At 42.3% G+C, this 26,964-nt stretch overlaps 3 protein-coding genes across 5 annotated transcripts in view; 1 reads left to right on the top strand and 2 right to left on the bottom strand.

The window, feature by feature from the left end:
• The window catches only part of LOC142368394 (uncharacterized), a 146,255-nt gene extending 125,943 nt beyond the window's left edge, over positions 1-20,312 (top strand). The window contains exons 1-6 of one of the 2 annotated variants that reach the window (XM_075450523.1): positions 11,722-13,444; positions 17,234-17,977; positions 18,094-18,231; positions 18,353-18,403; positions 18,490-18,630; positions 19,413-20,312. In XM_075450523.1, the coding sequence (XP_075306638.1) occupies positions 17,365-17,977; positions 18,094-18,231; positions 18,353-18,403; positions 18,490-18,630; positions 19,413-19,684 (1,215 nt within the window). In that variant the 5' untranslated portion in view covers positions 11,722-13,444; positions 17,234-17,364 and the 3' untranslated portion in view covers positions 19,685-20,312. Of the gene's footprint in view, positions 1-11,721; positions 13,445-17,233; positions 17,978-18,093; positions 18,232-18,352; positions 18,404-18,489; positions 18,631-19,412 lie in introns of those variants that run through there. The other variant, XM_075450524.1, reaches the window with a different exon arrangement.
• On the bottom strand, positions 4,317-14,562 carry LOC142368395 (complement C1q tumor necrosis factor-related protein 3-like). Of its 2 annotated transcripts, none has more exons than XM_075450526.1 (5): positions 14,199-14,562; positions 7,898-8,084; positions 7,738-7,803; positions 7,322-7,453; positions 4,317-4,795 (listed from the first exon to the last, which is right to left on the bottom strand). In XM_075450526.1, exons 1-5 carry the CDS (start codon positions 14,256-14,258, stop codon positions 4,515-4,517), a joined length of 726 nt encoding a protein of 241 aa, XP_075306641.1. In that variant the 5' UTR covers positions 14,259-14,562; the 3' UTR covers positions 4,317-4,514. The 2 variants fall into 2 exon arrangements, with proteins under 2 accessions (XP_075306641.1, XP_075306640.1); XM_075450525.1 differs by having other exon boundaries at positions 7,898-8,283; positions 14,199-14,265.
• A 1,382-nt stretch (positions 20,313-21,694) lies between the features above and the next one.
• LOC142368868 (kelch-like protein 33) lies at positions 21,695-25,918 on the bottom strand. The gene is made up of 4 exons (XM_075451071.1): positions 24,963-25,918; positions 23,943-24,891; positions 23,676-23,846; positions 21,695-22,355 (listed from the first exon to the last, which is right to left on the bottom strand). Exons 1-4 carry the CDS (start codon positions 25,780-25,782, stop codon positions 21,836-21,838), a joined length of 2,460 nt encoding a protein of 819 aa, XP_075307186.1. The 5' UTR covers positions 25,783-25,918; the 3' UTR covers positions 21,695-21,835.
• Positions 25,919-26,964: the final 1,046 nt, after the last annotated feature.

The following is a 26,964-nucleotide window of genomic DNA, read 5'->3' as shown; positions in this document are numbered from 1 at the left end:
TACAACAACATCTGCACATCTGCTGTGTTACAAAACTCTGAATGTCAGTGTGACAGTAAAGAAATCTGGTCTGCCACAGACACATTTAGTCTGGGGAGACATCTCCTACTTCATTATGTTTCTAAATTAAAACTTTTATTTGAATGCCAACAAATGGTCTTCTGCATACGAATGAATAATGGTCTGACTCACTTGTCTGCTCGGTTAAATCTTCCTGAGCGTATATGTACTGTGATGTGAATGGCTGTGAGAAGAGCACAGTCACTGTGTCCTCAGGTAGGAGTTCTTTTTAAAGCGAGATGTTGCTCATCAGTTTCATTTCCAGCTCGCCCACTCGCAGTGCTTCAACTTCAGAGTTTCATCGGAGGCTCTGACTGTGTGGACGAAATCAGTGTTGCTCTAATGATTTTCAAGTGGTTCGTGAGGCAGAGATTTTGATCATCAGCCAGAGCAAAAACACAGTTAGCAACAGTTTAATGTAATATACTGGGAAGCTCGTTGCCTTACTGATGTTGACGTGACTTCATGTGAACATAGCTGGTTGTTTTCAACACGATAAGACATTTCTAAAGTATTGTTGGCGCAACACAATTTATTTAACCACCAACGTGAACTACCAAAGGACAATGAAGTGGCAAACAGGTGATGCAACCCAATCCAGCTGTCCTTCCTCACAATGTGGTGTCACAATGAGAGAGCATATTTGTGAGGGTTAGGGTTAGGGTTATGGTAGGGTTTGGCCACCTTTGACCTGTGATGCTATTTTTCATGCCAAGGTTGTAGTCTGACCCAGCGTTTGTTTTCTCTATCGACACAAAAAGCTGACAAGCCGACAGGTGTTGTGTTTTTTTTTTCCCTACTCGGCCTCTTTCTTCTACTGTGGCCTGTTGTTGATGCATGGCCCAAATTCTTCTGAGTTGGGACGTGGAGGTAGCGTGGAGGAGCAACGTGACACAACCGATGACCCTCTAGGCGTTCATTTCTGATGCCTGAGTCATACGCCCTAGAATATGGAGCCCTGCCAAGGCTCCTCGAGATGTCGCTGTTCATAGACTCAGATGGGCGATGATCCAGCTGCCTCCAGGTCCAGATCGTTCCTTCATTTATTACTTAGTGGGCATGATTTTTTAACTCCATAAATGAAAGAACTGTAGCACATGATTACTGCAGTTACAGAATGTCATATGGAGTACTTTGAAAACTTTAAGATAACGATTAAAATGTTTAATCTAATTAATCACATAATCCCTAATAAATCACGATTAATCGCATTTGTACGCAAAATCCTAAAATGAATTCAAAAGTAGTGTATAGCCTTTAGCATTTAGTTTTATTTTAAATGTGCTGCCATATGAATGAAAGTTCCATAACATTTGTTGAGCAAACACACTTTTAACATCAGCATTTTAATGTAGTTTTTATATAGAAGCCTCGCTCCACGGTCTGTTTCCTTGAATGACTTGCTGCTATCAGTTGTGTGGTTTGCCTTTAAGTGATATTTACTACTACGGTGATAAGACAATTAAACTGACAGTGTTTACAGGTGACTTTGGTTCTGTCGACTCCGCCGTCTGGAAGAACTTTAAAATGAAAATGTAAAAGTTCCGTACCCTTCTCCATGTTTGGTGGATCCGCCAATTACTTTCTTTTCCGGTTCCGCAGCAGACGGCAACAGACTTTTACAAAATAAAAGCCTGTGAGCAACAGACTTTTACAATAATAAAATAAATAATAAAACCTGCGTTAATGCGTGATAAAATATTGATCAGCGTTAAATAATTAACGACAATAATGAGTTAACTTGCCCAGCCCTACTTAAAGACAAACAATAAAACACCATTTGAGAGTCTCAGCCAGAAACCCCGAACCGTTTAGAATTTCAATCACCCAGTGACATATTACACTTTATACAGCCGCCTTTTTGGTCACATGTGGAATACTTCGGCAATGATGCCAATTAAACATCCACATACAAGAGGAGCAAGTACACAGCTTCTGAAAGGGCAAGAAGTGGAGCTACTTGCAACCAACAGTGGATTACAGCTGGACACACACGATCTGCAACCGTACGGGCATTTTCCCTCATAACCTGTGCAAAAAGTAAGTAATCCGCAATCTTGCAGCTTTGTGCGGTGTGAAAGTATTGAAAGAGATAACAGAGATACTGGAAAGTACGGCAGTGGCTTACCCATGCTACCAGCAAGAGTGGGGTGAATGGAACGGAGGGATGGTGAAGAACAGGAGTATACGATTGTGGGAGAGGTTGAGGCGCTGGCTTGAGGTTGACGTGACCAATGAGGAGGACAAGGACGAGGACAGAGGAAAAGGTGAGGATGGCAACAGCAAAGGAGAGGCAGGACAAAAGAGGGATGAGGGAAACAAAGAAATAGAAGTGGAGGATAATGATAAAGAGGAGGAAGAAGGAGAAAGTGATCTCTAGAAAAGACTTCAGGAGAGGATAAGAACAAAGAAAAACAGGGAGATGATTGAAGGAGACAACCAATGTGCAAGGAGGAGAACAAGATGAGAAGCAGGAGGTGAAAGATAGTGGCGAGGCGTGGGAGGAACACCTGTGTTTGCCCATATGGGTTTCAAAGTGCAACTTAAAGGGTTAAGGGTTAGGGTTACCCTAAGCCTTGAATTATTCCAAAGGCAATACAGATAAACACATCACACAAAGTAAAAGAATATTCACATTCAAATTGGCTAAATGCAAAGTCCAACTAAAGCCACACAGCAACTTAAAACCCATATGGGCAAACACAGGTGGGGCCACCGTGGAAACTGCGGACAAACCCACTTGGGACCCTTATCTGCAGCCCAAATTTAAACCTTATGGGCCCCACATGGACATGCTGGCTGGGTGGTCTTTGACAATGTGAGGCTGTGTGTTAATATTTGATTCCTGTATTACCTGTTTCTTTGATCTTCCCACAGATTTTCACTTTGAAAGATCTTTTCTCTTTCAGGTTCACCCTTGGATCTACCTTTACGTGGGCACGTAGCAAAGGTTTTACGAGGGCAGATCTTCATCTCAGGAAAGCAAAACAGTGACCCCCTGTGTCTTGCATCTACACTTCTGTACCGGCCAGACACAGGAAGCACCTATCTGACAAACAATGACCAAACCTCGAGCTCATTACTGCATGGAGATTCTGCGTGGATGTTTTTATGTAGCAGGTGGAATCGCCACACATGATGGCGTGACTGTCACTGACCAGCTTGTGAAGTGTACAGTCGAGCTGAGGACTGTTGGACGGCCTTCACATATCTGCCGGTGCCACATGTTGGAGCAGGAAGTGCAGTTTTGGAGGGAAAGTTTTTTTGTGCTGGGTGGATACAGCCAGGAGGACTACAGTGACATAAAGATGGTCCATTGGTATGATGCTACAACACAGAAATGGGAATCGATGCCTGGGCCAAATAATGACTTACGAGCATCTGTGCTGTGTTTGCCTCAACACTTCCGATTGTGAGATGTCATGGCAAAGCCCACTGCTACAGTTGTTTCATAAGGTTTAATTTCTGAATATCTATGGCATTTTATGGCCAGTTCCCACTGCACATGTCGTTAAGGTGAGGTGAATTGCTCTTGTTGAAATTTGAACTCTTCAAAACTATTCACAGCGAGGGTGTTAGGAGACATACACATTGATGTCGATGATGGGGATGTCACATGCTCAGTTGCAGGCGATTGCAGCATAAGCTTCTAATGTTAGCAGTTCAACGGAAGGGCCAAAGAAGAGAAAGAAAACAGTCAAACTGGAGCGCTCAGCTTTTCTGCTGTGGATTCTCTGCCACACAAGTTGCTTTATTTGATCGGTTATTATCAGTTTACTGACCTTTAGAACCCCAAGAAGATCCTAGATTTTGACGACCAGATGATACAAGTTAGGAGTATCAAACTGGGAGAAAGTCATCGGCTGCAGCACTGAAGTTATACATGACAGTCGACACACTTATAGGGGATGGGCTCTTAAACACTGAAGCTTTTGTGTTGTGCTTCATCCCTCTTTAGTGCCAGTCTATCTGATGTAAATGGATCTTGGCAATATAAGACAGTCATGTAATGCACTTTGCTGCTGTAGATTGAAATCATGAAAAATCACACTTCCATTGCTGCAATACCAAACTATGATCACTGGAGGGAGCTGTCCTCCCCTTCCTGCTGTTCACTGTTGTCACTCTTTAGGCTGGCCAGCACGTAAGTCATTGGGGAAGGTAAGAAAATAAAGATGATGTTGTTTCTCTTTTTTTTATTGCATTTATTATTCTGAGGAAGATTCATGCATTGATATTTGTATTAAAATCCCCTTGAAGATAACCGAATAGCTATGAAGGTAGCCTAATGCTGAAACAACAAACCAAAAAAGTTGTACATTTAGGTAATTATGTTGACAATAACAGCTAAACAGATGTTATTTCATATCAGTATACTAAGATATCGTGCATGTTAAACAGACAAATTCAGCGGGAACCTCAAACTACAATGCTGACACGCCATGTTTGATCATCTACAAAGAGAAGAGGAGAAAACCACTGAAGGTGGTGTGTCCATTCAGGTCATCGAACACCCTGCCATTATCCCACAGTTCCACGTGCACCTTATCGCTAGCGGCCAGTTGCAGGACAGCGGCGTTACTGCTGCTGTCAGAGCCGTCTGCTGAAGGGCTGTCGTAGACTGAAATTTGACGGACAGTGTTCTTTATCAAGATGGCCCCCATGGTGTGAGTGTTGTAGCCATAGGTACTAAAGGTAAAGTAGTACAGGCCGTTGACTGGTGCTGTGAAGATCCCTGCAAAAGACCAAAGAAAAGCAGTCTCAACCTCGATTTTTTTTTTCACAGAGCATTCCATAATGTAACAGAAATGAATGCTGTGATCATTACAGTCTGTCTTCTTTGAACTGCTCCACCACATTATCTAATTGGAGCAGAGCGGTTGCGGTGTTGCAATCAGAATCATCCATTTTATAGCACAATCGGTGTTTATAACAGAGGTGTGCACATCACTCCTGTTCTTAACTCACTCCATTGGCTTCCTGTCCTTTATAGAATTGATTTGAAACTTTTAATGTTTGTTTTTAAAGCTCTTTACGGCCTCGCCCCATCATATTTATCTGAGCTTTTAATAGTCCGAAATCCTGGTAGAGCTCTGAGGTCAACAAATCAATTTTTGCTGGAAGTGCCCAGAGGCCCGTTTCACGAAGCAAGTTTAGTGAAAACTCTGAGCTGATTAACCCTGAAATGAGGGAAACCCTGAGTTTTCCGTTTCACAAAGGGAGGTAACTCAACCCCGAGAAAGAGGGGTAACTCTAGCCTGTTTCACAAAGAGAGGTAACTTAACCTCTCGGTCAGTTACCGTAGTAACAGACTCTCTGAACCTAACCTGGTCGGGACCAGGTTTTATTCAAGAAACCTGGAGTTTCTCTCTGTCTCCGCCCTCTTTCAGCCACACACGCCATTTGATTTCCTCATTCATTCAGTCAGCAGAGCGAGTTCTTCTACTTCTAGAAGTCCATTAGGCACAGTAGGAGATTACTTTTTTCACGAACATGGCATGTCCTTTTGACAACCATACCGTGGATGAAGGTGCAGCATTATTGCGCAGAGAAATAAATATTCGTCGGAGATGGTTATCAGACCGCACATAGATTTTTGCATTTACAGACAATTATCTTTTTGAGCGGCACCATCAGAATGTGTTGGGACAAAAGAAAAAAAGACATAAAAGACAAATAAATATTTGTATGAATAGGCTTAAAAAAATATAGGCCTATTATATTTTATAAAGACACTTGTCTCTTGGGGGTGGGCCACCACCTGTTTTACGGGCATCTGCCTTCTTTCTGTTGGCTCAGTAGAAGTCTGTGTTTGTTTAAATAGGCTTAATTATTTAACAGAACATGATATAGATGATGACTCTAAATTGTCCTTCGGAGTGACTGTGAGTGTGTATGGTTGTTTGTCTCGTTTGTCTCTATGTGGCCCTGTGATGGACTGGCGGCCTGTCCAGGGTGTATCCCGCCTCTTGCCCATTGACCGCTGGGATGGGCTCCAGCCCCCCCGCGACCCGACTGACGGATTCAGCGGTATAGATAATGGATGGATGGATGATATAGATGAGAAGACATAGTTTATGTGTGTGAAAACAGCATTATGTTGGGAATAAAATAACTGGACAGTCAAATGGCCACTTAATATTTATTTTACAGTGTAAAACATGATCAAAATGAGGTACCCCCATGCCGAGGTCTCACCTGTTTGAACAATGTTTTTATATTTCATCTTAAACGGCCGGGCCGTGTGCGCGGGGGAGAGTTTCTTTCTTTATTTTTTTGGGGGGGGGGCTGGTCCCTTGCAGTATTCCATCGCCATAAACTAGCTAAAAAACAATTGTTTTATTTATACCAAAATCACAAATCTTCACTTTTACACTAAATTCTGCTGTATTTTAAAATAAATTGTTTTAGCTATGCAAAGTCTTAACGAACAAATTTTTTTTGTGAGTGTTGTTGTAAGTGTTTGTGGCAGATTTTGATGCTTGATGACTGATATTGGGGGCTCCCATTTAAAGCACTGTGGCTCAAATGGCCACTTAATATTTATTTTACAGTGTAAAACATGATCAAAATGAGGTACCCCCATGCCGAGGTCTCACCTGTTTGAACAATGTTTTTATATTTCATCTTAAACTGCTGCCAAGTGCGCTTCTCCCCTGCGGGATTGCACCTAAATGAAATAAATGAATGGGCTACCATTCAAGCAGTTTTCCCCTGTAATATTGTTGTGATTGCAAAGGACTACATTCAAACTTACACTTTTGCTGCTGCAGATGTGCACTTATTTCTAAAAACGTATTGAAACTCGCCGTATGAGCGCATTAAGATTTCCAATTCGAGGTTGGTGAAAAACGTAGCCCCTTTTACATTTACATTTACATTTATATCCACTTTTGATGCTAATATTTTGATTAGTGCCGCAGCAATCTCCTGGCCGCACAATCTTAACACAATCAGCACAAGGAAATACTAGCGACATTAGTCACTTCGCCTACTATGTTGGGGAAGGAGTTGCGTAAGTTTTACAGCCTTAGGGCACATAAATGTCCACATGCAGGCTTGCAAACATAAAAAACAGAAGCAATTTCTTTAGAAAACGGTATAAACTTCTAAATAATTCTCTAAATAAATATAAATAAAATAAAGTTTTAGATATCTGTAACATACCTTTAGAAATGAACTCAAAAAGCGAATGATCTAAAGAGCAGATTGTAAGCAAAAGCTCTAAATGTGAGGCTGTTTCACAAGAGTTATACGATACCTGTGTTTAGATTGTAAGCGTTGCCGATGTTTGAGAAGACCCTTTTGAAAATCAGAGTCTTGTCTGCGCAGGGTCCTTTGTACATCTCACCGGAGCTCACCAAAGAGGCAGAGAATGCGATCTGAGGAGCAGCTGCGAACGAAAGGTACAAGAAATGAAATAAAAATGGTCGTTTCAGAGAAAAAAGTGAGATGTTGCCGTGGAACTACACGAAACCATTAAATAAAAATAAATAAAAAAGACTCAAAGGAACACTCACAGACAGCATTTTACAGGAAAATAATCCTAATAATTCAGGAAATGATTTACTTTGTCCTGTACGAACTGAATGGCTTCTTTCGGTGTATAGACAGAAAATACTTGGTGTAAAATTCACCCTTGGAATGAACTTCAATCGTGTCAGTTAATTATCTTACTTTTATAACTGTTCTCTTTCAGCTTGTCAATCTCCTTCTCCGAGGCATCCAGTTTGGTTTTCAGACCTGTACAAGTTGTTGTATGAAACAGAAGGGCAAATTTCAAAATGGATGATTCGAAATGAAAAGAATTTCAGATATTTGGTAAACCGATTGTGACCTTCATTCTCCTTCTTCAGCTTTTCCATTTCAGCTTTCTGTCTCGTCAGCTCGTCGACGGTCGTATTGAGCCTGGTGCCCAGAGCTTCAGTCTTACTCTGGCATTCAACAATTTTCAGCTTGTCCTCCAAATTCTTCATCAACTTCTCTTTTTCTTTCATCCACTCATTGAGGTCCTCGTCTCCCCTCTGTCCAAACCCCGGCTCCACAAACAAGGATCCCAAAAGGGACAGCAGAAGAAAAGCCCTGGACTCCATGACTTCAGTTTTAGATTAAATATATGTGTACTTTTCCCTCTTCTATGTACAAAGGATGGTCCACGGATATCAGTGAGTATTCAGTGTTACAGCCTGCAGGGACCACAGCTCAAGTCGTGTCCCAACTGGCCTGTTGGGAGGGTTTTTGAGCAAGTTTGCATGTGAAACATTAAATAATGAGATAAATAGAACATACTATACATATATTTCAAAGCCAAGTCGTTACGTAGGCAAGGCAAGTTAATTTCTATAGCTCAATCAACTACAGGGCGGTTCAAAGTGCTTTACCGATACATTAAAACAGTAGAAATAAAAAGCATGATTTAAATTTTAAACAAAAAAGAAAGAAATAAGAACAATAGATAAAATCAGTAGTTAAAATATGATTAAGTTTTGAAACTCAAGCGTACATACGTATAGTATGTTGTGCAGTTATAGTATATATAAAAGCGGCCACACCCATCCATCTATTATTTTTCTGGGGCAGCATTAACAGTTATTTCTGATCTGAAGTCTTTTGATAAGAACAGTAGAGTTTTTAATAATACCATAGAAAGTGTGACCTTCCCTTGGCCTTACTCCAAGTATATGGCCTGACTTGGATCCAATAGGACACCTTTGGGGCTATTTGAAGGCAAAAACATAGACACACTTTTTTCAGGTAAAAAGCAGCTGTCTTTTAAAGAAAGACAAAACATCTCTCTGCGGGGTATTAGTTGCAGTGGGAATGGATTCTCGGTCCAGCGCAGTTGTCCTTAGAAACCATCCAAATTTCTCCTGCCGTCTTTCCTTTTCCTAATAATGTTCTCTAGTGAGGTCCAGGAGCAGAGCTTAGGAAAAGACTATAGGAGGTCGTTTTTTTTTTACTATATGTAGTGAAATGTCGAACATCCGTGACCACAACCTTACAACCTTACAGCCCTAGCGGCTGTGACAGATGTAAGTGGATTCAAAACATCCCCATCATTGAATAGTGAGGTGTTCAACGTCAAGTTCAAACAAAGAAAGACTCTGTTTTCACTTGTCATGTGCCCACACTTTCACTTACTTCTTTGTTGGGTTTGTTCATTCATAATGACTCAGGGTTTTGGAAACATTTTTACCATAAAGACGACTTTGCAGCTAAATGAAAACACGTTGGCATTAAAGAAATGTCCACCTGTGAAAAAAAGTTGGGTGGAGTTCAGCCGCTGCCTCGAAACCTCTGAATAATGTGTCAGATCAGGAGGGGCTGACCACCGATTTTACAACAAAAGCCGCTTTCGGACTGTAGGAAGGAACCTTTGGCAGTTCTTATAACCTTTTAATCCACAGGGCCGTTTTCTCCCGTGTTCGGACATACAGGAACTCGGGGCTATCTCCCTCAGTTCCTATAACCATTTTAGCTCCTTCTCCGAGGTCGGGTCTTTTCTGGGTTCTATATAGCCTGGGAATTCCCATGCTGCTTTGCGCTCGATTTCATTCTCACTGCAAAGTCAGCCTGGAAACCACCGCCCTTATTTTTGCTAGAGTTTGGGAACCAATCACAGAACGGGGGGGCAGCAAGACGATGACGTCTATGCGCTACACCGAAGCTTGTAGAGCGTTAATCCAACATGACAGCGGACACAACGTTACCGTTCAATGCAGCCTTAGAAAGTGTTTCGTAGTATATTCACCCTGGGGTCATTTGAACCGTGACATCCAGCCAAGTAGCCCACCCGAAGTTTTTCCGATATTGGCTGAACATCAGCTGAGTTACTGAGTTATCCCGAAAAGCTTAGTACAAGCGCTAACTGACCCTGGCAGTATCTCCAAAATTACCACACTAGAATCATATGTCATGACACCAAACTTCAACAGTTGTACAAATATGGTCTGTACTCACAAAACGATGCATTTGGAAGTTTGTACATAGTCCAGGAGTTTATTATTATCATCAACACAAGCCTGATAGCTTTTCTGCTGCTAAAGCTGCGTTGACGTCACTTCTGGGAGCCCGGAGCTTCAAAGTAAGATGAGGGTTGATCTACTACTGTAGACAACAAAGCAAGGCTGCTCAATTTCTCCATTATTAAAATAAATTCACAACTCTACAACATAAAAATTCATGTAGAATATAGCATATAGGCCTACTTTGTTAAATTTAAGTAGCTTAGAGCGCAAGTTTACTTTTATTTTCCATTTTTTTTCTTCTTCCTCGTCGAATTTCTGTCGTCATCTGGTATAAGTGATACAATTGGCTATGAATCGCGCGCAAAGCAGCATGGGAAGAACCTGACGTCATTTGATAGACATTCGTAGCGCCCAATAAACGGCTCTAGGCATTCGTAAACCACGCCTCAAATACGAGAAAACGCACACCTAGTTCCCAGCCCACCATCTCATCGAGATTGTGGACGCGTCAGCCAGGCTAGGTTCTATAGGAACGCATCTGACGGAGGTGTTTGGCGGTCGGTAGCTATGCCCAGGGCTCTCAAGTTTTCAAGTTTGCTTGGAGTGAGATTCGGGCGGGGCAGGGGCCGGGCCGTGTGCGCGGGGGAGAGTTTCTTTCTTTATTTTTTTGGGGGAGGGGCTGGTCCCTTGCAGTATTCCATCGCCATAAACTAGCTAAAAAACAATTGTTTTATTTATACCAAAATCACAAATCTTCACTTTTACACTAAATTCTGCTATATTTTAAAATAAATTGTTTTAGCTATGCAAAGTCTTAACAAACAAATTTTTTTTGTGAGTGTTGTTGTAAGTGTTTGTGGCAGATTTTGATGCTTGATGACTGATATTGGGGGCTCCCATTTAAAGCACTGTGGCTCAATGTCAGCCATTTTCACAGTCATGATGGATGACAGAGTTCCATTCAGAGCCAACGTGTTCCTGGTCTTGGTTTTATTAAGCCCCACCATGGAAAAAACCCTTTCTGCCAGTGGCGGTTAGTCAATAGAGGGCGCTAGAGCGCCGCCCCTCCGTGAATCAACCATAACAAAAATGAAATTAATTATACATGTGTACATTTCGTTTTTACTCGTGCAGTGGTGTGATAGACTCTGCTGTAGGCTACATGCCACTGCCAGCAACCATTAAATGCTTTCGACTTTAATCTAGGCTTGCTATTTGCTATTGGATATAAAGCCCTCCTCCAGGTGGTCGCCGGTAACACTGGAGTCTATGAGAGCTAGCAAACTTTTTTTACCGCGAACAAGCAGAGGCAGCTTTTCATTGGCGCATGAAAATTTGATTCTAGTTCGCAGCTTTGTGCGCCCAGACGTAAGCTATTTTTATGAGCCCTGGATAGAGGGATGTTTGAGCATGTTTGTAACATCCGGTATTAATGTGAAGAGCTTTTATTTTGTACACAAGACAGGAAATGGTTCCGGGGTTAACCTGTAACTGAAGGTGTGAATAAAGTGCTGCTGCCGTTTTGAGCCAGCGAATGTGAGAACGCTACATGTGGTTCTTTTATATACCTCAATATAACAAGAAGAAGACCCTCGGTTACATTGGTGGCAGCGGAGGGATACCGATATGTGTTGGTGGTGGAAGACTACTTCACCAAATTTGTGAATTTATATGCTCTTCCCAACCAAACAGCCCAATCGGTTGCAGGTTGCCTATTTGAGGACTATGTTCTTGTGCATGGAGTTCCAGAGACTGTTCACAGTGATCAGGGTCGGCAGTTTGAAGCTGAGATTGTTCAAAGACTCTGTGAGCTTTTGGGAATAAAAAAAACACGCACCACTCCCTATAATCCGAAGTCAGATGGGATGGTGGAACGCTTTAACAGAACACTGATAGACCAGCTGGCCAAGTTATTGCAGACTTATGGAGGGGAGTGGGATGGATATGTTAAGCATGTGGCTTTTGCCTACAATACATCTGTTCATGCCTGCACCAATTACTCCCCATATTTTCTGACACATGGACGTGAGGCCCGTATTCCTGTGGATGTTTTATTGTTGTCTCAGAGGGCCAACTCCTACTCTTCTTGTGGCTATGATGACTTTGTGACATCACTCATGGGCAGATTGGATGCTGCTTTTGGTGGAGCCAGGCTGGGTTCTGCAGATGCTCATGAGAGACAAAAACTTTACCATGATGGCGTGGCTCGTCATCGGCCATACACTGTGGGGGATTTTGTTTGGCTGCATGATCCTACAGAGGATCGATTGAAACTGGCTCCTCATTGGAAGGGCCCTTACAGGGTCATGGCAGTGTTAGACACACAGGGGGAGCGAGGACTCACCTATCACATTGGGGATCCTTCCAGCTGTGCGGGAAGTGGGAAAGTAGTACACTATAACAGACTGAAACCTTACACGCTGCCGAGGCCTTCTGCTCTTTCCACTACGTTGCCTGAGTTCAATGGAGAGCCACAAGAGTCACTTGCTACAGTGGCTTTGGATGTGGGTCAACACCCTGACTCAGGGGACGCACAACATAAAGTTTCCCGGTCAGGAAGGCTCCTGAGACAACCTGCTCATTTTAGGGATTATGTCTCATACAGTTAGATTATATTTGTTCAGTTAGTAATGCTGTTGCAGTTAAGAGAGGGAATGTTAAGAAAGTCAGCAAATGCTCTGTTTTGCCAGGTTAAATGTGCTGTAATGATACTTTGTCTTTGTGTGTGGTTTTGCATGTCCAAACGCTATAGTGTATCAGCTTTTGCTGGTGTGCATGATAATGTGGTGGGGCGTGCTTTACTGTGACTGCACTAGTCAGGTTGTATTGTGTCGGGATTGCGTTGTGTTTGTTTTCATTGCATTACTTTAAGTGTATGGATAAAGCTAATGTGGTCTTTACAGTTTTTTGTTGAAACGGGGACGTTTCTTTTTGAGGGGCCGTAGGTATGTAAGCTATTTTTATGAGCCCTGGATAGAGGGATGTTTGAGCATGTTTGTAACATCCGGTATTAATGTGAAGAGCTTTTATTTTGTACACAAGACAGGAAATGGTTCCGGGGTTAACCTGTAACTGAAGGTGTGAATAAAGTGCTGCTGCCGTTTTGAGCCAGCGAATGTGAGAACGCTACATGTGGTTCTTTTATATACCTCAATATAACAAGAAGAAGACCCTCGGTTACAAGAGCTAGCAAACTTTTTTTACCGCGAACAAGCAGAGGCAGCTTTTCATTGGCGCATGAAAATTTGATTCTAGTTCGCAGCTTTGTGCGCCCAGACCAATGGCAGAGTTTTCCATATTTTTAATCTTAACGTGATTGGACAATTCATCGAATCAATCACGTCCATCAAGCAAGCATCCGAGGAAGCGCCGGGCTCTCGGGGAAGAAGACCACAGACAGTAGGATTGCTGCAGACGTGAGTCTCCGTTGTAGAAATTAGTTGTTGTCCATTTTTCAGTGCAGTCAAGTCAGCTTTATTTATATAGCACATTTAAAAACATCAGAATTGATCCAGTCTTCTATATTAGTCCTCAAAACATTAGACACACCTACCTTTTAATGTGGTCTTTGTTTTTCCTGAATATTTGTACGTTTTGCAATAGAATAGGAAATTCAGAACCATCATCCCTCCCTACCATTATGTTGTGGTTATGGTATAACATGTGATCTATTCTAATTACAGTAGCCTATATTTCTTTATCTATTCTGTCCCAAAACTCTTTATTTAATGTCAACAATATCCAAAGTATCTCTCTAATTGTATTAATACTTGAACAATGGTCTAGTTTAGGTGGTTTTTAGAATTTGTGTGTTGTGTTCTGATTGTGAGGTGCTATTTGACCCGTCACGCGCAACTGGGCCCCCCCAACAAATTGAATCACCAGCCGCCACTGCTTTCTGCATCAGCATTTCAGTGTGGCAGAACCAGTTGTGCAATTGTAGATAGCCTTGGGAACCTGCTCATACCAGTCACTTTTGAAAAGAATTAACCACGGAAGCCTAATTACACTCCTACATATTTTTCATTAAGTTGCTCATGTCAAAGGGTGTGTGCTGAATATTTAGGCCTACTACTCCAACGAACACTTTAATCGGCAGGTATTGGTCTTTTACAAAGAGTAGGAAAACTATAGTAACTAACAAAAGATTCAAATAAATGAAGATATGACCTGCTGATGATCCTGACGGTTCTCTTCCACCTCCAGCTCGTCTTCAACTTCTGCACGCATTCAGATTATAATAGGCTATGTCCGCTGTGAATTCATGGGACGCGTGCTTGCAGCTGAAAGCTATTTCACACCCGGCAACAAGAAATTCTGTTTTCTGATTGGCTGAGAAACTCTATTTTGTGATTTTCCGATGGGTTGCTAAATCAACACAGCTGCACCAGAGCTATAGTTCTGAGCTTTACGAGCGCACAGTAACCTGCCATTGACTCGTTAGTATCGCCAATTATAATTTCTGTGCCACGAAGTTGATCATTTCTCAGCGTGAGAAATGGCATGTGTGGCGTGTGAGCGTGTGAACTTGTTGAAATGCGTGTGTCTCACGCTCATTGCGTGAGACTTGAGAGCCCTGGCTACGCCCCATGTCACGTACACAACCTGCACGTGTTTAATAAGTTAAACTTACACGTTGTCTCCTTTGTCTGCAGCGCTCTGCTCTCCTTTCTTCCTTCATGAAATGAAAAAGTATCTCCTGACTCTCTCTGTGAGCTCTTCCAGCCTCGATGTTAGACGCCTGATGTGATCGTCCATGATTAATATCACCATCATGCAGACCATGAACACGGTGGCCTCCCTGCTCTCCATATTAGCTTCTTTGTGCTGTTTTTTCTTCTCTCCTTACTTTTACCGGGTTTTGTTTTGTTGTTGAATGTGTTGCTAAACGGCTGACGTAACACCTCACTGACGCAGACGGCTGCGCGCGGCGCATCAGTCCCGACCTGGTATCGACTCATGTGCGAATGCAGACTGAAACAGTTCCGCTGGGGAAGGACAGTTATCGGAACGAAATTCGAGTAGGACAGTTCTGATAACTGCGTTCTTAGAACGGCTCTGTCCGAAAGCGGCTAAAGAGGATGGAACTCCAGACAAAAACCCCCACAAAATGCAAAGGGACACGGGGAAGAACAAAAGCCACTGCTCTACTGAACAGTCTTCATCATTTAACATTTAGTTTCACTCCATCAAAAGCTAATCTTTGCCCACTATGACTTCTGTCTTTTTAGCAAAGCTAAGGGAACAACCGCAACACTAACACAACCAAGAGCAGCCCACCGCTCAGAGAGCACCCCTAAGGGCATAAGGACAGCGCATGGAAATCTTCTTTCCAGAGTTCAAGATCTTTGGAAACCCCCTCTGGGAACAGGAAAAGAAACAGACTAAAAACAAATCAGGTTCTACAAATGCTTTTAAAGATACTTGTACTAGATAATACATCAGTGACGATAGTGAGCAGGATTCCATGAATTTTCCCCTGATCACCAGTAACAGTTTTATTGGTGAGGAAGCTCATTAAATCATCACTACAGAGAATTAAAGGGAATACATGTGATTAACAGGACCAGAACTCTAGATCAGCCAGGCTACAGTGCTGAAGAGAAACCTAATCTCTTCGATCGACTATGAAAAATAAGCAGTTCTAGCTTTGCGAAGGTGCTTTCATACATGCTATAAAACTATCTGTACAGACTAAGTGGGATTAAGTGGAACGCCGTTTTCTTTCAAACTCTTTTGAAGTCCACTTCAAAGCGTGCAACACGAAATAAATCCAAGGAGCCAGCCTCCTCTGACTGGTTAACCTTCATTTGTTCAATGTTCCATTGTTCGTTGATGTGGGTCGTGATAACGTTGATGATCATCTGAGCTTTTACAAACTAGATGCATGAATGCTTGGTTTGCATCTGTCTGGCTGAAACAAGACATGACATCAAACATAATAAAACTGCTTTATTTTCCATCATTTTGGGAAAACAATATTTTTGATCTTTCAGCATCTTCCTGGTTCCACCTGGAAGACGTTCTGCAGAATGTGCTGGGTTTGTCAGGCTTAAAGGGATATTTCGCCTCTTTTGACATGAAGCTGTATGACATCCCATACTAGCAATATCATTTATGAACATTGGCTTATCCCCCGCTGCGTCCTGTGAGCCAAGTTCCAGCCTCGTTTTTGGCGTTGACGAAGGTAGTCCGGCTAGTTGGCTGGGGTCTCGAAAATAAAGCGTTTTGCTTCTCAAAACAATATGCGTTCAAACCTCAGACCTCACAATCGCTTGGTGCTATTTCTCTCTCCCTTCGTATCACTACGGGCTGTGTAAACTGTACAGACCGAAGTGCAGACCGAGCAGTAAACACCGTAACAGGGGCGGCTATCGCTAGGTGGCTGTACTCATTGATATGAAGGGAGGCAAAAATAGCGCCAAGCGATTGTGAGGTCTGACTTTTTCTGGCTAACGGTTTTGTGATGCAAATATATAACTCTTTTGAACGCATATTGTTTTGAGAAGCAAAACACTTTATTTTCAGGACCCCAGCCAACGCCAAAACGAGGCTGGAACTCGGCTCACAGGACGCAGCAGGGGGTAAGTCAATGTTCATAAATTATATTGCTAATATGGGATGTCATACAGCTTCATGTCAAAAGAGGCGAACTATCCCTTTAAACATTTTTCCTGTGCATATCCTCATTCCAACATGAATCTTAACCAGTTTTTTTTTTCCCCTACTCATATGTTCCTCATTCCAAATGAAGAGGAAGTTAACGCTCTAGTGGTTGCATGGCATGCCTACTAATCACAGGGCAGTGTTATATCATAGGAAAAAAAGGTCCAACACTTTGTAAAATGCTAAGATTTTGTTTGGTCATCGCTCACATGTTGCAGTGGCCTCCATTAAAGAAAATGACCATCTTTCTGTGATTCTCCCACACAATTTGAGGCTGTTTCCTCTACTTGTCTATTCTAAAATATCTAAAAAAGAGCTTTAGATTGACATCTTCTGGTGCTAGCAGTGCATTTAACTTCTATTATGAATGAGTTCACACAAAAAATTCTTTCTTCAAAATGAGTCATTTAGGGGAAAAGTATCTTTAATGTATAAAGGGTATTTCTAAGACTTGAAATGAGATTTTCTGATTTTATATCAGGTTGTGTTTTTATTTCCTGGTTGCTTGTTTTTGTTTTTTTTGTCTTTTTCCGTCTCAGTCGAGACTGCCTTTGGTGTCACGAATGGGCCGTCCTTTCAAAGATAAGTGGAGCTGCTTCACGCGGGCTGCTCACAGGTCTTGTGCAGGAACCTCGACGCGAACAGAAAAGAACCAGCGCGCCTGCTGAAAATGGATGTCACGGTTGTTTTCTTTCTTGGTTTAGTTGGATTTGCATCCTCTCAACTTCCATACATTCGGAAGTGTGACCCTGTACAAGGACAGGATACACCAACTCTCTGCTCCAATTATAAAAACATCGAATTCCTTTTGGAGAAGACAAAGGAACTGAATGAGACCATGGGGTTGCTCAGCAAAATGATTTATCTTCTGAAAAATGATTCAGAGTTCAGTGCCATCGTCATCAGCAGATTAAGAAATAATCTCACGGATGCACTGGCAGAGTTGACCACGACCACGAAAAATCACCAACGTGACATTTCCGAGCTGAAGAGCAAACTGATGCAACACAAAGAAATAGTAACTGGAAACTTCAGTGAGATTGAGAAGAGACTTGACTTAACTGAGAACCAGCTGAAGGTAAAGAAAGCCAAGCTTGAAAATCTGCAGACTGAAACCAAGGCTGCTTTTAATGATACAAAGAGACTGTTGAGCTTGTACAACGCAGAGCTTTCCCTGCTAAAGATGACAGCCCAGGACGTTGGTTTCAAAGTAGAAGCCCAGCTGAATGTCACGAGGAGGGGCTTTGAAGATGAGCTGAATAAAATACAGAAGAACAGCCAAGGTATTTTGAACAACACCAAAAACATTGCATCTTCATGATCCATCTTCCAATCGCTTCTGCTTATGAAAGTAAAACTGAATCATGAAACTATTCTTTCGCTGTTCTTTTCTTTCAAGCCTTCAGCGCCTCGCTGGAGAAACAAAAAGCGGATGCTGGTAAGCTGAAGGACGACACTGACCGCAGACTGGAGGATGTGCAGGGACAGCTGAAAGCACAAAATCTCACAGTGAATCATCTCGTGAGTGAAACCAAAGGTGGGTGTAAAGAGACAAAAACATCTCCTCAGCCTTTATTTAGACATCACATGTTGCCGTTGTTGCTTTCGCTGGCTGTGGAATGAGTTAAGAGTCGTGAAAAATTGGTTTCTGTTGATAGGATTAGCAAAAAGGCTGGGGAACATGAGTGAGGAACGTGGCCAAGCAGAAGGTAAAGGCAGGAAAACACATCGAGACTTAACACGTGAATCAAGAGCTGTAAACTGATCATAACGACGTTTGCTTTCCTTCATTCAGTAACAATAAAGGTGGCATTTTCAGCAAGTATCGTCGCTTCTTCCCGAACGTTCACTGGACCCCGAACTGCCGGCACGCCCAGTGTTCTCATCTTTGACAAAGTCTTCACAAACATTGGCAAGGCTTACAACAAAATAACAGGTATGACTTGTGTCATCAGTGGCGGAACACAAAATGTAATGGCTTTGTCCAAAGGTAATGTGTGATAACAACACACACTGCCGGGTGAGCTGCTTATTTTGATCTCCACATACGCAGTTTAACTGCATGCTCCCAAATCCCGATCAAACGACTGGTAGATAATTTCCCGAGCTCTAGAGAAGCAGTGTGAGCCACGCTTGGGGCACGGTTGGAAAGAGACAAGCTTTCCAACAACTGTCTTACAGACAATGTGAAATTGGTGTCATGCCAGGGTGAAACCTGGGTAAGTGGGGCGCCATTTGGAGGATCATTAGAATGGTCCCTTACTGCTCATTAAAACAGACATACGTTCATTTTCCATTTATCTTTATTAAATGTGAAACATGACTTGATAGAAACACAACTCAGTAGCTGTCTCCTTAGTCAGGCATTGAATGCGTTAAAATCATTATTAGATGTTAGAATACACAGCAAAAAAAACAAAAAATCCCCTGTCATCTTCTACATTTCCATGGCAATGTGTCCATCACTACAAACCCTAGGATGTCAGAAAACATGACCCTTAATTACACACACAAACGCACAAAAAAAAACAACAACACGTCAGCAGCTTTGAATCAACAAAAGTATTTGATGCTCTGAGAAAAGAACAAGGTTGGGCAGCCTTAATGCTTTGGTTCCAGGCCAAACGGAGAAAAGACATTACGATAATTATTAGATAAAAGAAAATTCTAAAAATGTTGCCATGCATGTTTTTTCAACTGGATTCTCGTCTTTTACAGGCATCTTCACCGCTCCGGTGAAGGGCGTGTACCAGTTCACCTTCATGACTTTTGGCCACACTTCCAGCTACAGTTCAGGAGCCAGATTGTTGAAAAATGGGTGTACCCAAGTGAGCACGTGGGAATCCAGTGGACCGGATCCCAGCGACACAACCAGCAACACAGTGATTCTTGAACTGAATGTCAACGATGATGTCAATATCGTCCTCTGGCAAGGTGGAAAAATATATACAAGCGTCTTCAGTGGCTTCCTTATCTTCCCACTGATGTAGATATTTTGGAGCTAGTACTGTTGACAGCGTGTGTTTTTCAGAGGGGAGGGGTTGTCTCTTATCATTTTCTCAGTGATTTGTGTTGTGCTATTATGGGTGAAGGATTATGTAAAAAAAAATAATAGAAGATAAATTGAATGAATCATTGCATTCAGGTGGAGTATGAGCACCAGTTAAAAATCCTTTTTTCATGATTTGAAAAAAAGAAAGAGAAACAGGGGTGTTGATCTTGGTGAAAGATGAAGTTTCCCGGCAGGTTAAACAAAATGAGGATTAAAGAGCGTGTTGCTTTCTTTGTTTTAAGACTGTAAGTCTCACCCAACCTTTCTCGGAAATACAGGAGTGGCCAAGATCGGAAACAGGAATTTGTGTCTACTTCCTGCACCAAAGGTGTGCAGTTCAGGGTTTTCTTTTTATGATCTCGGTGCTTTTTAATGACACAAAAAGTAAAATTTAAACTAAATATCAATGTAAACACTGTGTGTATAAGTAGCTTATATCTTCAAAGCTAACCTCAGCCAATGACAAAGCTATATCAAACTGTTATATCTCCTTTATAATCTAGATATTTCCCTTTACATGCAATATGATCATTTTGGTTCTATAATAAAACATCCCGCAATGTCAAGTTGTCCTATTTTGTTGATAACGTTATTGTTTTTGTATTTTTACTTATTAAAAAAAAAAGAAATCCAACAATTTTATCTAAAACATCTTGACTGTGCTCATGTACAGTGCACAGTGAAAATGAGTACACCCCTGTTGAAAAGTAACATTTTGAACAATATTTTAATACACACACAAGTTATTCCCAAAACGTGCATAGAGTAAGTTTAATACAACATCTGTTCAGCTTACAACAGAAAAGAAAGGTCAATAATATAACTTAAATGACATATTTGTCCATTTTTGTGAAATTATGCTGGTGCAAAAGTGAGTACACCCCTATGTTAAACTCCCTGAGAATGGGCCGTGTTGGCCCGAAATGTCATGAAATGAAAAGGCAATAAAAGGGAGGTCATCGTTGTGCGTTTCATCCTTGCCTGACATTGAAATTTTACATTTTGAGTCTGCACCAGGCTAAAAGAGACGTGTGTGAGATTTGACTGAAATCCTATGGAGAGTATCATGATCTGCTTCAGTAGTCACAGTACATATTGACAAGCATGTTTCTTTTGGTGAAATTCAGCTTCCTACTGTTGATGGCATCCATACAGCCCCAAACCATGTCACTCCCACTACTATGCTTGACTTTAAGCATGGGGCACTTTTCTTTGTACAAATCACTTTTTACCACCACACAGGCTTGACACCATCGAAAGCAAATTTGTTCATCTTGGTGTCATCAGATCACAGGACATGGTTCCAGCAATCCATATCCTTAGTTTGTTTGTCTCTGATGAGACAATGATAAACAAATTTGCTTTAGATGGTGTCAAGCCTGTGTGGTGGTAAAAAGTGATTTGTACAAAGAAAAGTGCCCCATGCTTAAAGTCAAGCATAGTAGTGGGAGTGACATGGTTTGGGGCTGTATGGATGCCATCAACAGTAGGAAGCTGAATTTCACCAAAAGAAACATGCTTGTCAACATGTACTGTGACTACTGAAGCAGATCATGATACTCTCCATAGGATTTCAGTCAAATCTCACACACGTCTCTTTTAGCCTGGTGCAGACTCAAAATGTAAAATTTCAATGTAAGGCAAGGATGAAACGCACAACGATGACCTCCCTTTTAATGCCTTTTCATTTCATGACATTTCGGGCCAACACGGCCCATTCTCAGGGAGTTTAACATAGGGGTGTACTCACTTTTGCACCAGCATAATTTCACAAAAATGGACAAATATGTCATTTAAGTTATATTATTGACCTTTCTTTTCTGTTGTAAGCTGAACAGATGTTGTATTAAACTTACTCTATGCATGTTTTGGGAATAACTTGTGTGTGTATTAAAATATTGTTCAAAATGTTACTTTTCAACAGGGGTGTACTCATTTTCACTGTGCACTGTAGTTGCTGTATGAATACTAAAGTCAGTGCAGACAGTATGTAAAATACAGCAAAAATACACCGTATACATTCACACTTTTGTCACTTCGGATGACAGCAGTTCCATGTGTCTTAGCATCTATAAGTGCAACCAACTAGTTAGTGTCTTTGGTGCCGGGGCAAGCAAAGTAGACAAGCCTTAATGTCAGTAACAGCCCCTGGTACTTTGCCTGTGCTCTCCCATCTCTGTGTGCTGGGATCAAAGCGGTGGACCACCCCACACTCACTGTAGTCGTCCTGGCAGTATCCTCCCAGGACATAGATCTTCCCTTCCAGGACGCCTGAGGCGGCACCAACATGAGGCACGGGCAGCGATGCAAACTCAGCCCAGGCGTCGGCCACGGGGTCATAAACCTCACAGGCTATTAGGTCAGTGTAGAATTTCCTCAGGTTACACACCCCACCAGCGACATAAAGATGTCCTCGCAGGGCCTCCATGCAGTGCTGGGCTCTGTCGTGGGTCATGTCTGCTAGATAAACGGTTCCCCTCTCTGGGTGGTACAGGAACATGGAAACCAGACACGAATACTTACAGTTGAAACCTCCAGAGATGAAAACCCCTTCGTCTATGGCAGTAACAGCATAACCACTGAGAGCCTGGTCCAGGGGATGGACAAAGCTGTAGAAAAGTAAACAACTGGCATCAGACAGTGATGAAGTGAAGGTCTAAAATCAGTCTAGGCACCTGTCATTTTATTTAAGTAATTCAATTATAAGATAAAATTATACAAAGTTTGAAAAGATAGCATCTCTTTTTCAGGTTCAAACTCTCTGAATAACAAAAGGCTTTAAATTTCCAAATAGATCTTTTTTTTTAAAAGCGCATTTTCGATCACAGATTGGAGATTTTGTTGGAGTAAACAAAGCTTTCCAAAGGCCTGTGAAGAAGCTGTTTTGAGCGAAATAGTGCCACCTGCTGTCCAATCACGGGTAACGCTTTTGCATGGAGTAGGATCGCATGGAGTAGAGTTTAAGCTTTCATTCTTTTCATCGTGATATTTCATTTGATATTGAGTTACGGTTTAAACGGTGCCCCACCATACTGAATAAAGAAGACAGAAACAAACAAATAAAAAAAAAGAATAACTCCGGAGAGACTTAAGGAAAGTAACAAAGAGTCAAAGGTGTAGACACTTCCTGCAAACTCCCCAAAGCTAAATCAATAAAGCATTCAACGGGTGCACCAGATCAAGCACAATCTACAAGTCACCATCCTTCAAGACCAGAAAGATCTACTGCCTAGTCCATTTTTCTGACGCAGCAGGATACCTCCAGTGATTATATGCCCATGCCCAACAGGTCAGTGTTGTATGAATGGCAAGTGGAGTATCTGTGTATCTGGTCTGTGAAAAGCCGTGCTGTGCATGCTGAAGTTAGGCTTTGATTTAAGGCTCATTTGTACTCCTGTTATGTATGTAAATAGGTATGTTCGTTTCAAAACGTTGTGAAGTGCCGCTTTCCACATACTCCAATGTGGGCTTTACGTTGGCACTACATCCGTTAGAGGGCAGTGTAGAGTTAAGAGTTCACTTCCAAGTTCTAACGTCAGTTTTAGACATTAACAAACATAGCGACGGTCGAGGAGATCATGATGATGGAACTACACGAAAAGAGACATTTAAAGAGGCTATACATCGCGGCATGTTAAGGGAGTTCCACCATTTCTGTTTTTGTATTCTTCATGTCTGTTCCTTTCGCTGGTCGCACATGAGCTATAATGCGCAACACGGCCCCCACGATTTCTGGTGACACTGCCTCTGCAGGTCTCTGAAAACATACCAATTTATGCACTAAATGAAGGGAACGGACGGAAGGCTCTGTCTATATGCGCCTGCGTCTTCAACGTAGAATACAAATGAGACATTAGTCTGTTCGCTACCACTGCTCAGATAGAGTGACACCTTGTCAAATTGTCCACTGCAAGTGACTCTAATATTACCTCCAGGAGTCAGCGTCTTGGTTGTACATCTCAACGCTCTCTGTGTTGGTGTTGATTTCCTTGTCTCCGCCAATGGCATAAAGACGCTCTTCGTGTACCACCACAGAAAAGTTACTTCTGGGCTCCAGCATGTCAGCCAGCCTCTTCCAGCTGTCTGTCAAAGGGTCATAACTAGCATGTGTTCAATGAGAGTAAGGATGGCGACAGTGAGATGGTGGTTATGTGATATGACGTGATAATAATCTGTAGGTTGAGTTCTTTCTTTACCTGTATGCTGATTTCATGATGTCATCCTTGGCGTAGAAGTAACACCCTCCAACTACATACAGCTTCCCCTTCATGACTGCAGCTCCATGCCTGAACTTGGGCTTGTCTGGAATTTCTCTTAATCTCCTCCACTCTATCTCCTTTATCAATCCTGTGCCACTGCGAAGGGAGTTTGCAAACCACACTTCCCTGCTTGGCATACGCTGACCCATGTCTGGGTTTAGTTGGTCTCCTCCAATCAGAACGAGAACATCTTTGGGTCGCCTGACCCGACAATAGTCCTGGGATTTTGGAACGCTGAAACCAAATTCCTTAAGCGCTGAACCATATAGTTCCACTTCGTTGTCTGCAAAGCTCTCCATGCGCAGGTCAATGGCTCTGACCTCCCTGAACTCTCGGAATGTCATGAGAGGGAAGCGAACTCCAGACATCAACAAGCCAGCGTGCGCCAGTCTCTCCTTCGGATCAGCCTCAATCCACGACATCACAGCTCGAAATACAGCCAGCTCCGAAGGCACGCAAAGACCATCACAGCAAACGAATTCAAGAAGCTTCTCTAGTGATAGGTCCAGAAACTTTGCCGTGGCAGACACTTCCCTGAAGTTCCTCAGTACAAAGTCATTGGCTTCCTCTAGGATCTCTGACATTCCATAAGCTTCAGCAAAAGATGCTACATCCAGGCAAGAGCTGGTCTGCATTTGTCCTTGCATAAAACTGAGGCAAAGCATGAGAGCAGGCCGGAACTGAAGTTGGAGGGCAGTACAAGTCATCTCGAAAACACAGTGCCAGCTGAGTTGAAGTGTCCCGCTGTAGGAGCAACCAATGAGTGCTTCTAATTCAGGGGCTGAATTGAAGGGAAGGGCTATACAGTTCTGATGGGACTCCCTCATTCCACAGGTAAACATTCCTCGGAAGAAGTCACTGCTTGCTGCCAGGATAACTCTGTGGACTGGATAAAAGAGAAGTCACAAAATGTTCATCTGAACACCCAAAGATTATCATCATAAAAGCGATACTAACCATGTAAAAAAGTGCCTTCCACATCCAAAATAACATCACATCCAACTCTGTCTGCCCACAGCTGTTCAATTGAACGAAGAGTAAAGCTCATCTGTTCTTGTGAGGACATTGTCCACTGCTCCTGCTTGGAACATTTACCCCCTTTTGCGCTTTGTTCTTTGTTGCACAGAGCCACTAGTCGTGGGACTTCCAATGCTTGAGCTGTAGCCTTAATCTGGGCCATGGTGTCATTTTTTAAAGATGAAACAACTCCGCTGTAAGCAAACTCAATAACTGCTTGAAGCCCAGCATGGTCAACCTCAGCACCCATGTGCAATGACCACCTGTGGACTCCTACCCCCTGGGGATCGTTTGATTGGACAGTGCTTTTTTCCCTCACTCTCTCCAGAAAGAAGGCGCTGACAGCAGCCAGGATAAGGGAGTGAACATGGAAACTGCTCCCATCCTCAATTGTCAGAGTCAGATCTGTGAGAAGAGTTGAATCCCGGAATTCCTTCATAGCCACAAAAAGCTCATTTGGAAAGGTTTTGCTGCGGCATGTGTGGAAGTTATGTTCTTCATTCCCAAATCCCTCATCACTCATATGCCCCATGGTTACGTCCTTACCAGCATCACTCATCTTGAGCACTGACCCTTCACTCTTAGCCTTCCCACTTGTTAGGCCCATCTTTGTGTCATTGAAAGCAACAATCCTTCTCAGCTCGCGACTGTCCTGTTCTACCTCTTCTCCGCCTTCTTCAATAAGCCTTTTCCTTCTCTCTTTCTCTTTCCTCCACCGCTCTTCCCATTCCATTGGAAGGTAACGCCTGGTAAACTCCATGTCAGTTATTTCTCTCAGCAGTACGTGTACAGTTGCTTTTCTTTGGCATTTATAGTTGCTGATGACATCTAGCAAAAGCTCTTGTCGTGAGGAACTTAAATCTTTCTTATAATGAATTTTTCTGCCTCCTCAAACCTTCCTCCTTGCCCCCTATCTCTCTTCGTCTCATGTTTCCTTGCCGCATAAACAAGCAGCTATTCATAGCTATCGGGTCAGAGAGATTCAGTTTCAAGGAAATCTTGGCATGAGTTTCATTGTGTTGCTAATCCAAAAAAGACAAAAATAATGTTTATTCCTCAGTCTTTTTGTTTAAAATGATTGCTTATGAAATCGATTCAGCAAACTATTTGTCGCCTCAGCATGCAAATAAATAAGTAAAGTTGAACAATCAGTGGTTGTGGATCCTATTTTGTGAGAAGCATATGAGAAATGAAGGAGTGTACTGCCAAGCAACGCAAGAGCAGGCAACAGTGCTTAAATTAACCTACGTAAAGAGGTAAAGCATGTCTGGGATAGGTGATGATGTCCTTTTTTCCTAGATAAAAATGAAAGAATAATTACAACGTCATCAGAGTGACTCTTAAGATGCTTGAATGCTCCTTGGCAGACAAATGTAACCAAACAATACACTTCCACTTAGCTGCTACATCGTGGGTGGATGGTGAATTTGAGATGGCTGCTAGATATCAGTAATTGTTACATAGTATTATTTTAAGTCCTGAAGGGCATTTGGTCTCCCTAACATTCGTGGTTCTCTCTGGGCAATCATGCATGTTTGCTTAATTGGTTATTCTAATTTGTGACCATAGAAGGAAGTGTGAGTGTGCATGGTTAATTGTCTCTGTGTTGACCCTGTGATAGACTGCTGACTGGTCCAGTCTGTACTCCCACGTCCAGCCTGATGGAAGCTGGGATAGACTCCAGGCCCACCGCAACCCTGATTAGGATGAAGCCAGTGTGGATAGTTGTTGTTTCCATGTCGAAACAGGGATGCTATCAGTTTTTCTGTGATGCGTAGGATGCACGACTGGATCAAAACTGAAAGAAAGGGATAGGACATCTTGAAAAAATTCACCCCTTGATCATCATACTGTGATACTCAACTCAACTTTATTTATATAGCCCTTACTGTGATACACGATACTGTGAGATCTACAGGATATAAAATGGAAGAGCTTGGAT

The sequence above is a fragment of the Odontesthes bonariensis genome, chromosome 19, assembly GCF_027942865.1.
Source record: "Odontesthes bonariensis isolate fOdoBon6 chromosome 19, fOdoBon6.hap1, whole genome shotgun sequence".
Lineage (NCBI taxonomy): Eukaryota > Metazoa > Chordata > Actinopteri > Atheriniformes > Atherinopsidae > Odontesthes > Odontesthes bonariensis.
This window is presented reverse-complemented; position numbering and strand designations above follow the sequence as displayed.